This window comes from Plectropomus leopardus, chromosome 14 (assembly GCF_008729295.1).
Source record: "Plectropomus leopardus isolate mb chromosome 14, YSFRI_Pleo_2.0, whole genome shotgun sequence".
Lineage (NCBI taxonomy): Eukaryota > Metazoa > Chordata > Actinopteri > Perciformes > Serranidae > Plectropomus > Plectropomus leopardus.
Genome location: NC_056476.1, coordinates 30,014,379 through 30,026,968, shown reverse-complemented (window position 1 = coordinate 30,026,968; position 12,590 = coordinate 30,014,379). Strand labels below are relative to the sequence as shown.

The window sequence follows — 12,590 nt, the reverse complement described above, 5'->3', positions numbered from 1 at the left end:
AGAATTTTACTTCCTGAGTGTTGTTAAAAGAAAAGGTGATATCAAACAGGGGTTAACATGCTGCTGTCTCAACTTTTCTGAAATGTGTTTCAGGCATCAAATTTCTCTGAACTGTACTTGTAGTCTACTGTATTAAATTCAATGCATGTCTAAAAGGATTTGCCAATCATTGCTTTCTTTTTTATTTAATTTTTTTGGAACTGGGGTTGTAGTAATAAGTTAATGTTAACTTATTGAGAACCAATATTGTTGATGAGAATGATGCTCTCACCTGATTCTCGATTATCTCTTGACTCCACTGTTGGTCAGTCCATGCTGAGGTCTCCTCCAAATCTGTGTACTCTCCCACTTGGAGGTCAGAGTGAGTCCTGACTGCAGCTGCTTGCTGAACCACAGACAAAGCTAGAGAACGTACACCAGACCAACAGTAAAACATTTGGACAAAGTCAATACAAATAAAAATCACAGTTTCAATGAACAATGACTGGGGTGAATGAACATGTTTTCAATGTATTTTAGAGGACACAAAAGTGACACACGAAAGCCCACAGAAACAACACGTACCTGTGTTCACCAGAAAAACAGTCCTCTTCGCATTTTCTTGGTAACTTCCACGGATTTGGTGGGAGAGCTCTTTTGTTAGAAGTACTGCAATAAAGGTCTTCCCTGAGCCAGTATTCAAGCAGACAATAGTATTATGTTCAAGAGCTGCTTCAAGAAGTTCTACCTGTGGAGGGGAGCACAGGTTCACAGTCAGCTGATGAAGGAAAGGGTCAAGTGAAATACATAACTGATCCATGAAAACAAAACAACAGCAATGAATAGCCCTGAATTTGTTGCTTTTCTCTGTAATACTGACACTTTAGCTTGAGCATGCAGGGTTTTCCCTGCTTATCAAACTCCAAGGCAGGCCGCCTGTGTATTATTACAATTCCAGATGTCAAAAGGACCAGACATCCAAACTCTACCTTTTAAAATACTTGACATTTCATTTCAGAAAGCAAACATATTTAGACTATGACGGTTATGCAGTATGGTAAGTTTAATACTGTCAATGTCTCTCAAAGTGTAACACATTCTTAATAAACCAGCCAGTCAGATGAGACACTTCAGGAGGAAAGTGAGGGTCAGTGTAAGACCAGGGTACCCCCAGGGTTGTCAAGGTTAAATTTAAGACTTTTAATACCACCTTAAACTAAATTTAATGCCAACTTAAGATTAGTAGCCCTAGAAATAATTCTTTACCAAATGACTGAATTTAATAAAACATGTTATCAATACTCACATGCACATGTGATTTATGTAGCTTTGTGAGGCATGTGTCTGCACTCTAATAACATTAAATGAAAAAGATATTAATTTGTTGCATTAAGAGTCCCAAAACTTCTAAACAAACTCACATAAATGGCTTTTGGTTGTTCATTCTTACTTGAACGGAAGCACAGTGAGTAGGTAAAAACTCTGGAAAACTGAATGAAAAAGCTGAGTATTTTTAAGATGTAAAAATCACAACTATTCTCAGTGGCTTCACAAAGCGTCTTTGTTTAAAACATACAAATGTCACAGCCGGTGTTGAGCATCCACATATCAAGTGGGCCTAAAAAGAAAATTGAGATTGAGTGTGAAATCCATTTCTGAGAAGAGCTTTAATGATTTCCTTTAACTTACTGAAACTATCGACAAATTTGGATTTAGTCTTCTTGCACGATATACATGATATTTATGATAGGAAAATGGCGACTAGCATTAATAAACTTTTCACAACACACAGCGCATCCCCTGGACAATAAAACACCAGCTAGTCATCATCGAGATGAATGAACACATTATTGATCCATGGCACAATCATTATCAAAGTGAAGTATTATCAGAAACATGGTGCGTTCCCTGGACATTAAAACACCGTGATCACTGACATGACTGAAAACAGCATCTGCTGTCACAGTGGACACTGCAGAGGACAACAGGGATGTCTGTAGTAATGTCCTACATATACATGAATACAGGTACATTTTATGGATCTAAAGATAAAAGGTTATTGTCTTGTACTGTCGGGAACTCTGTGCTCAGCCACCAATGCCGTCGCCTCAGCCTACAGATGAGAGAGCCAGGGTGACGGCTGGCGGACAGGTGTCAGATGTGTGCGGAGCATCAAAGTGAAAACACTGACCATCACGGACTGTCTGTTGTAACATCCAAAACACAGCAGGAAGCCTTACGACCAACATTAATGTGAGAGGACAAGCTTAAAAAAAATGAAATTAAAAATGATGTTGACCATTTTAAGACTTTTTAAGGCCTTAAATTTGGGAATTCTGCATTCAAGGCTTTTGAGACTTTTAAGACCTCACAGAAACCCTGAAGATTCAAACCGGATATGGCAGCCACTTTACCTGATATTTCCTAGGTGTGTAGATGTTATCATGGATAGCCTCCTGCTGCCACGGCAGACCAAAGAAAGGCCCCATGGGTGAAGTGGCAGGGGTGACAAGCTGTAGGCCTGCCATGCTTCAAAGAGGTGGAGGTGAGGGGGCTGGGCTCCTCCAGTCGTCCTCTTTATCTCATATCATCATCCTCTTCTTTTTACAAGTTTACTGGCAGGGGGACATGGGACAACGTACACTGGGTCAATGTAATGTAGACTGCAGATACAACACTGGACACTTTGTCTCAAACTTTATTAAAGAAGCTTAAAACCACATCAGTAAAGCCGGGGTGGAGAAGATAAACCACAGCCACATGAATCACATCAACCCCTGACAAGAAGTTTCAGGCACAGATAGCTAGAGACAGTGACTGGAACAATGTTTTTTAACCAGTGAACTAGTCTGGTGCTGACTATCTTAAACAGGTTTAAGGGCTAGCTACTTTGATCTTTGAACTTTCTTCATCCACTTCCCAAGCTCATAAACTGCTTTTATTTTCTAACTGGGAAAAATGTGATTTTTTTCTGTTCACACTACTCTACAAAAACCAGATCTGTGTCACATAAAGCAAACAAAAAAAATATATATATATATATTTTTTTTTAATCAGTTTTGGACCATATTTTCTTGTACTGTGAATACAGAACACACTGAAATAATGCTGACAAAAACAAAAGCCTTAAATAATATACTTACAGGTAATAAGTGAGACTTTCTGAATATGCAGACAACACTTAATCTGGGCTTCATGATAAAATATCTCTGAATCAACTCCTGATGCTCCCCCACATGCACTTGGAAACAGACCTGAGGAAACATAAAACAGAGAATACAGCACATAAACATACATTTCAAACATGGCACAGGGGTATGCAAGTCTTTATAATAGTATATGTAATGACCCAGAGGTTAGCAAGAAATCTGTGAAAAGAACACAAAAAATTACCTCAATATTTGAAGACCACTCACCCCCCCATGCCCACCCCCACACCCACACACACACACACACACACACCAAAAAAGCAAGAAATGACCTGGGAAAAAAGCTTAAAACTTGTAATAATTCTGTAAGAATTTTCAATATATAATTATGAATGTAGTTCACTGGACATTTTCCCTATCTTTTTTTAAGAATAGTCTCCTACATCCACTAATCTCTTTTTTGCATCTTTCTTGTTAACTGTCGATAATACTGTCTTCTTTGGTGCTCGTGGTTTCAGTAAAATTTACCGAATGACTGAATTGTAGAGAATCTTACTAAGCTAATGATGTGTGTAGCATGTCCGCATTGACAAAAGTTAAAACATACATATTTGTGTGTGTGATCTAAGCAGCTAACTAATATTATCTCCGGCAGGTAGCCAACAACCTGGTTTAAAACATCCAAAGAACTTCTATAAAAATGAACTACATGGTAACCAGACCGGGTCTCTAACTGAGACAGGTCTTTATTTGTCAAAAAGTTTTGCCACAGGCCTTTAATTGGGGCTAGTCTTTTATTCTACGTTTTGCAGTACTCCAGAATCTCTTCCACAATGAATATAAAATGTAGAGGAAGCATGAAAGTAATCTTGGCTTCCAAAGACACTGCCTCAGTTACTCAAGTGCTGATACCGTGATAGTATGACACACACACAGGTTAAGCATCTCACCTCTGTACAGACAGGAAGTGGCAGGGATTGTGAGCGGGTCCTCCAGCTCTGCAAAACAAAGCAGAGAGCAGAATAAGAAAGGTATGGTGCTGCTGGGTGCCACATGCTGATGAAGGGAACGCTGAGCAGAGGGAACAAGGATCCATCACCAGACTAATGACAAGCTTTTTAACACTTTTTTGACACAGTCCAAATTCGCCCCCACAGCACACGCCTCGACTGTGAGTAGTGCAAAGCCCCACAGCTGGAACCAATCCCAGCAGTCAGCTCGGTGCAGAAAAACACAACAGTCTTTAAAATAATGCAGCAGCTCAAATTTACTGCTAATTAAAAACATCCTGCTCATCTGAGGAGCTTCAGTCAAGCAGCTAATCTAAACTGGTGATTTGTTGGTCTGAGCCAAGAACCAAGAAAAACAGCTGTGAAGTCAGTTCTCTGACACAGACATGCATGGAACCAGAAGCACAACTGAATCAGTACACCAGAACAATCCGTATGTTTCCATGCAGTTTAGTCGAGCTACGGTTAGCGCTCGATAAGGCCTTTAATTGGAGTACTGTCCTTGTCCCAGTATACAAGTACCATGGGAGAATCCATTTATTGATGAAGTATGTCCAACTTCACCACAGCAGGTAGAGATATGCCCCCTTTCAGCTAGTTGCTATAAACCTATATTATTTATAGTCTGTGCCATAGACCAAATCCCAATCAAAACGGTCAATTAACAATAACTTTGAGGTAGAAAACTACCATGTCACATACATATAATCAAACGGCGCTGAGCAAACTCTGCCATAATTGATTATTGTAAGCCACATAAAAATGTTTTTAAAAAAACAATATTAGTTTAAGTGTATCCTACACTATATTTAAAATATTTTCATTAGGGCTGGGGCAACGCGTTGACCTAATCGATTACGTGAATATGTCGATTTACGTCGTGTCGCACCGTTTCACACAGCGCGAGTAATGAGAGCGTGAGCAGCGTTGAGTGTGTTGTTTTTTGTTTCGGCGCTCATGTTATCAAGTCAGAGCGTGCACACTGCTCGCCCGAGTATTTTGATGCAGAAAGAAACCTAGTTATAATTATTTCTGTTAGAGAACATTATAGTGTTATTCAATTTGCACTAATTTTACTATAAGAAAAATAATAGTTACATCAATAAAGAAAATAATCCATAGATTAAACAATTAATAGAAAAAATAATTGTTAGATTAATCAATAAAAAATAATCGTTAGGTGTAGCCCTAATTTTCACTGCTTTACCTTGCTGTAAGACAGCCTTTACAAACAGGGATTTGGAGCTGTTACATCAAAAAACCCCAGTCTCCACTGAGAAATGTGGTCATTTTACTCCACTGAACAGCGGAGCTGGTGCTCTACCACTGCCTCCATCGGCTGTTGTGGAAGGTTATGAGACACAGACCGGGTCCCACATCCCACATGATGTGCGACTGTGATTTATATATCAGAGGAAGAGGGGGGCTGGAATGTGACTTTTTTTTTATTTAAAATAAATATAAGACTACCTTTTCAAGTTGTATGCCCCTCACCTGAGCCAAAATTAAAAACAAAAGTCCCTCACCTGTGCTTACATTTTTTAACCCTTTTGCAGCACCCCTTACCCCATCATAAGTAACAAACAGTCCCTATCCCTAACCACAGAGGGAGGCCGGCGTAGCAACTAGGAGCATGCACAGAACGCCGAGTCCAGTTAAAGTCAGACTGAGGTGATGGAATACTTTTACTTCCAATCGCATTATCTGGGCGTGTTGGTCCCATTTTGAGAAATTCAAAAAGGATTAAGACCTACAGGTAAGACTTATTATGCCGCCATCGACTGTCAACAACTTTTACATTACTGTCACAATGAAAACATACCTGTATCACCAGTACTATTATCATGATTAGTCACTAAAGAGCACCGATAAACAAACGTCAGTCAGTTGTGTTTCAGTTGTCAAAAATAACAGAAGTGATAAAACTAATATCTACTTTTTTGTTTGTTTATTTGTTTTTTAAAGGCCAAAGCAAGAAAGCAGAAAATAGCAGACAGTCTGAAAAAATGGACCTTCAGCTGCTTGAACAGCAACTACAATTCAGTCAGTGAACTCCAAGGTTGGAAATTAGCACCAGCCACCCGCCAAATGCTGGTAAAATATGGAATTGGCTGCTAAATTTGCTTTACCCACAAGACACAAAGACAACAGCAATCTATAAAGTAGCTACTGAAATAGAATAAAGTTACATACACAACTGTTCAAATAACATTTAATAAAGCATGGTTAAAGGAAGTTAAACAAGGTATTGCTATAATTAAATAAAGCAATGGTGCTTTTATTTTGAAAGACCTGGTTCGTCTTTGCCAGAAGTGTCGATGTTTTTGCTGTGGGCTTGAAGTTTCAGGTCAACAGATGGATGTTAGCATTTGCAGACAGTTAAACAGATACCACAGCAGCTTTAATCATTACAATTCATTCACAGCAAGCTGGAAACAAACTGAAAGCTCTACAGTTCATATATAACTAATATTTGCAAGACGCACTGGTGCTCTTTGGTCACAAAATGTGACTGAATAGTCATAATCGGAACTCTGCAAAAACAAACACACACTCATCTGCTCACACAACCACCACTACCACTCATTAAGTCAGACTGTTACCACAAGGCTGTTAGACATGATGGTTTATTCTTTGTAAGCTGGAAACAAACTAACAGCTCTTCAGTCCATATATTAATAGTATTTGCAAATTGCAGAACTGCTCCATGATCGCAAAATGTGACTACATAATCACGGTCTGCAAAAGCTCTGCAAAAGCTCTGCAAAAGCTCTGCAAAAGCCCTGCTTCATGTGTGTTTGTCTTCTGTGAGAGAGAGAGCGAGCGACAGAGAGAGAGAAAGAGAGGGAGAAAGAGAGAAACAGACAGATAGAGAGAAAAGCCTTAGCAGAACCAGGGAACCAACACCAGTGACTTATAAAAACGATGTGCCAAAAGCACAGTAGCAGACTGATGATGTCAGAGGGCTGTGATTGGTTGACTGCAATGTTGGTACAGAATCACAATGTGGGAAGTTGGTCCAGGAACATGTCCTCATTGGCTAAACTAAATTATGCCTTTTGCCTACTCTCCTACCAGCAAATAGCCTCCTAGATGCAGTGTAAGCAGAGGGACTGCACGATGCTTAATCTACCTAATTGGTCTGATTTGTAAATAGAGAGAGCTGAGCACGGAGGTGAGCAAGGAGGTGGGCAAATTATGAGCAAATCAAATATGGAAAACACTGCAGGGACAGCTAAATGTGGCACTTTAAATGTACTTCAAAAATTACTTTTTATTTTTTCTATTGTACATGTACAGTTTTTAGTAAGAAAGCAGACTTTATTTTATATGAGCCCCTTTCACACAGAGTGCTTCACAGGAATAAAACTGTCAAGAAAAGTCAGGTAATTTCATAAAAAATATTAGTTAAGTGAACAATTGTCATTGCATATATGATACCACTGAAATAAAAGTCAGACAGACTGACATGAGATGTGCGTTGTTTTTGAAACTATGCCTCCTGGACTCCAGTCTCTACAAGTGTATACTTCAACTTTGTTCTGTGGTCTAGTATTAAAAAAAACACAACAAACTGTGATATCATAACACTATACTTGTAAAATCCCAATACCTAAATATGCCAGTACATTTAATGCACCCAAGAACCATTACAATATCAAATTGGGATATAAGCATTTTGTGTTAGCACTACTCAGGCCACATTAAGATGAGAACAGCCCTACTAAAAACAGAAAAGTCTTTCCTTTGTGTTTAAAAAACAAACTGTGTGATAACATTGTGAAAACGATCAGCAAAAACAGCAAAAACTGCTGCAGTATGCGTGCCAGTCCAGTGGTTAGCGGTGTAACTTTGTAAGGACACACCAAAGAAGAACGCCGCGCACATGTCTGAAGCGTGGCCACAACGTCACTGTTCCCAAAGGATCCGCACATTGCCAGTTTACATGGCGACTGAAGGGATTGTGTTTTCAAAAGATTTTTAAAAGATTACACTAACACTAACCCTGACCCAGCTTCAAACGTTTGCATTTTCAGGCACCCAAAACACAGTTGTCGTGTAAACAAAAGGCCTAATCGCAACAAAAGTTTAACATTTCATGCAAGAACTGTTGCCATGTAAACAGCCCCTAAGTATATTACCAATAGCACTTTATATAATTCTGTGGAACCTGACTGAATTTATTGTTGCCTTGAACTAACTGGTGAGTTTTAAATGAATATGCTGCCACCAGAATTTTGGGTCACCTGATTTTTTTTTAAATTGCTGCCACCAAAAGTGTTCCAGAAAAAATAAATCCAGTGAAAAAAAGATACCATCAACTCTGTCTGGACCAATCATGCAACAGCAAGAACTGATATATAATCAGTGGAGACAGTGTCCCCCTGCACAGACAGCAGGCAGCATGGACAGGTGTCATCACAGTTTGATGTGCAGGATCACATCGAGATACAACGGTGTCCCACTTCCAAGTGCTAATGTTCGAGAAAAGCCACCATTTTAACCCACTCGCCCTACTTAGCCACATCCAGACTACTGTACTGTGATTAATGCTACTGTTAAAGAATCCTGCTGCCTATCTTTATTTCAATAAAACAACTAGAGGAAGACATGGAAAGTGGACAGGATGTCATTTCTGAGGTTTGGCTCTTACATTCTGTTTTCCATACATGCTACATATTTTTGTAGGCGAAGCATTTTGCTGGAATTTTATCTTGAAACAAAAAAATAAAATAAAATTGAAAACTACCCTCCCCATACCATAAAAAATGATCTGAGTTGGATGCCAATTATATCACTGTTCTTATTATTGGTATGTTGCTGCTGTTCTACTGACATACGACACACAAATACAGTATAAGTGTCTGACGTTCTGCTGCTTCATCTGTGCCCACGGTTAGGTCTATGCTCCAGGAGGTGTGATGCATAAACAAATGGTATATATATTTCAATAATGCTCATAATGAACTGTCCAGCTCCAAAAACAAAAAATCTATTTAAGACAGCAGAGCTTTTAATTGTGTTGGGGCTGCCTAAAATAAATAAATGTGTGGGAAACCCTGCATGCTGTTGCAAACTGGCAATGCACGGATCCTGTGAGAACGGTGAAGTCACAACTGCACTTTGGGCATGCGCAATACAATTCAGACAAATAGCCATGCACAAGTATAGGGACAACAATAACAACAATGGCAAACAACAGAGTTGTGTTTGTGTTGTTGACTCTCCTGTTGGTTCTTGTTTGTGCGTTCGCCTTCGTCTAATTGTTTGTTTATACTCAACTCTCTGTAGAAGAACGCCTTTATGCGCAGGCCCTCTCTTTTATGATGTGTCATTACATTACGTTACGAAGTTACACCGCCAACTACTGGCCTGGCATTCATACTACAGCGTTTTTGTTTTTGCGGATCCATGTACACAAGGATCATTCTCACAATGTTATCATATGAACATGGATTTTTTTTTTAAACGCAAAGGAAAGACTTTTACATTTTTAGTAGGGCTGTTGTTGTCTAAACATGGCCTTAAAAAATGCACAATCACCACATTTTGCTCCTAAAATGACTATGAAACAGAATTGCATCAGAACTGATCAGTTAGCCTATGTGTAAAATGCATTCACGTCTTCATGTGTTAAGATATTTACCCTGACATCATGCATAGTCTGTGTACATGTTATGCTAGGTCCCAATTAGTATGCCAGTGCAAAAAAATAAAAAGACTTAAGTCTGTTTTAAAATCTGACATTGACATATCAAATTGCAAGAACATTTATAACAAAATGTTGATCTGAAAGGGGTTGATCCTCATGTCACTTTTGAGTAACTGAAACTTGTAAACCTGTGAGCTCATATTGACATGACAACACACCTGCCATCGTCCCACAGCTTTGAACCAGGCTGGCTGCAGTTGCCAGACAGAGGACAGGGTCTCTGACAACGAGCAAGACATACATGCAGGACACAATGTCCACAGCATTAGCCAGAATAATTCACTTGTATAGCCCCATACCCAGTGGCTGTCATTAACGCAACTGACAGGGGCCAGTGTGACCATTTCTACAGTCCTCTGAACTCAACACACAGTATCACACATTCGTGTTTCCACCACATAAACAGCTTCCTCTCTTAAACTGTAGGCATGAACAAATCTGTGTCAAAAAATACATTTAGCTGAACACTTAGATATTAAGCTAAAGTTAATATTAGAGAGCAATGTGAGTAACATTAGTTAGTTAGCAAGTAAACAGCTGAATTTATGTCGAGCAATTGGCGTTAAACATAACTAGCTGAGTCAATACACATGACCATAATGTTAAACGAATTTAATAAATATTTGGTGACTGCTTGTTTTTATCTGCACATTTAAGAGCAACAAAGCCTCAGGAGGTCCTTGGCCTCATTACTGGTGGTCAAATATGAACCGCTAGCTTCCATTAACAAACAACTGGGCGCTAACGTTACCGTACGACACATTAGCTTGTTTATGTTAGATTATACTAGATTATAAAAAGACTATGCACAGATAAAAAAAACAAAGAATGTCTCAGACAGCCTATTAGCCGAGTAAAACGCGTTGCCGACTGGGCAAAGACCCACATAACCGCAATGGAAACCTTATGGCAGCGTTCAACAGGGTAACCGAACCTAGCATGGCTAGCTAATGTTAAATCAAACGGCTCGCGCCTGTCTAGAACCACTTATTAACTGCACTATTTTAATGGCCGAAGACATGCAGTTATGTCTGGATGTGTTTGCATGGTGTGACTTACAGATCTAACGTGAAACATGACTTCATCCAAAATGTGCAGCGTGTAAACGCAACACAGCGTCTGTACAGTGACTGCAGCCACCATGCACCATCACCATGTCAGCCAGCCTGCCTGCTAGCTAGGTAGCTAACGGCTAGCGAGGCCAACACATGCAGCAGAGTAACGTTATTACGCAAAGATGAATCATATAATTCAGTACATAATCTCACCTGATGTATGTTTTTCAATTGATAGTCTTGGCTAAAACCCCTTGAAACAATTCGTAGGATATCCTCACTGCCATTCACTCTTGCTGTCCCGATTTGGTGGCTACTTGTTCACGGTGGGACCACTTCCTTTCACCCGGGCCTCTGCTGTGCGTAAACATCAACGTAAACTGCGTAACCGCCCGACGCAATCTGGCACGCCGTGGAACTAAAGTGAACGTGAATCCCTGCCCTTCGTAATGTGTTGAGAGTCTGGACTGTCGCTGGCCTCATATCAGGGGCTATACAATAAACCGTTGACTTACTTCTGAAGGCTGTAATGTTATTTTATATTATTTGAAAGCAGCAAAAGCACAATTTAGCAGCTCTTCTAAATGATAATGCAAATCTCTTTTTTCATTGCACAAAAGCATCAGTTACAGAAGATTAATGAGCAACCTGATTTTAGGTAAATAACAAACACTGAAATTAAATATATCAGTAACAGATAAAAAAAGAGAATAAAAATTAAACACGTCACTCGATTATTATTATTATTACTGAATTACAAACATCAAAGCATATTACCTGAAAATAAATAAATAAAACTTTATAAAAAAATTACCCTTCCAAAAAAAGGCATATATGTGTGTGTGTGTGTGTGTGTGTGTGTGTGTGTATAAATATACAACATTTATGCATTCATATTTTTGCCTTTTTTCTGCTGGAGGGGTTATTTTCTTTGTTTTTTCTAAACTTTTCTTTATCTATATGCTTTGATATTAGTGATGCAGTAATAATAATAATTGAGTAATGTGTTTATATGTATGACAGTATGTGTGTGTGTGTGTGTATGTGTGTGTGTGTGTGTGTGCGTGTTTGTGTGTGTGTAGGGTTGTTAAAGTTATTCCTCACCTCCATCCCCAGAATTTTTAATTCTACATTTTAAGGAATTTTATTTGAATCAGATATTGAGGAAGATCTTTTGTGATTGTCAACAAGTTACAACTTTGAACATATCTTTCATTTACACTTACAGATAAAAAGAGAACAGAGGGTTTCCCCCCAACCTAACAGGGTCAGGACATACCTACAGCGAAGCAGCACACGCTCGGCCCTCTTGAAGTTGTTGACTGTGTTCCATGATGTCCTCTAGGTGGCGGCATTACTACAAAAAGGCATTTCTGTTGAGTTACTGGGCCTAACAAGTTCCTTACAAATGAAAAATGTATTTCATCCTTTCCACAGCCTGCAGAAGAGACAGAACTAAAACACGACCATAAACTTGATTTAAGGCCATATTTAAGATAAAACTATGACAGATATCATATTGTATTTTCCTAACTAATGGCATTGAAGTGCTTATAGCCTATACACAGATCAAATCTGGAATTTTTTTTTTGAGCTATAAATTACATATCTTTTTATTAAAACAAATATAAGAACAAAATAATACACACATACTTGTGCAAACTACTAGGACCATTTAAAGGTC

The 12,590-nt window shown here is 38.9% G+C and overlaps 1 protein-coding gene across 1 annotated transcript in view; it reads right to left on the bottom strand.

Moving 5' to 3' along the window:
- The window catches only part of dicer1 (dicer 1, ribonuclease type III), a 48,533-nt gene extending 37,287 nt beyond the window's left edge, over positions 1-11,246 (bottom strand). The window contains exons 1-6 of the mRNA XM_042500226.1: positions 11,120-11,246; positions 4,079-4,126; positions 3,123-3,233; positions 2,394-2,594; positions 565-727; positions 272-402 (exon numbers count right to left, since the gene is read on the bottom strand). Of these exons, the coding sequence (XP_042356160.1) occupies positions 272-402; positions 565-727; positions 2,394-2,507 (408 nt within the window). The 5' untranslated portion in view covers positions 2,508-2,594; positions 3,123-3,233; positions 4,079-4,126; positions 11,120-11,246. The remainder of the gene's footprint in view (positions 1-271; positions 403-564; positions 728-2,393; positions 2,595-3,122; positions 3,234-4,078; positions 4,127-11,119) is intronic.
- Between the last annotated feature and the right edge of the window lie 1,344 nt (positions 11,247-12,590).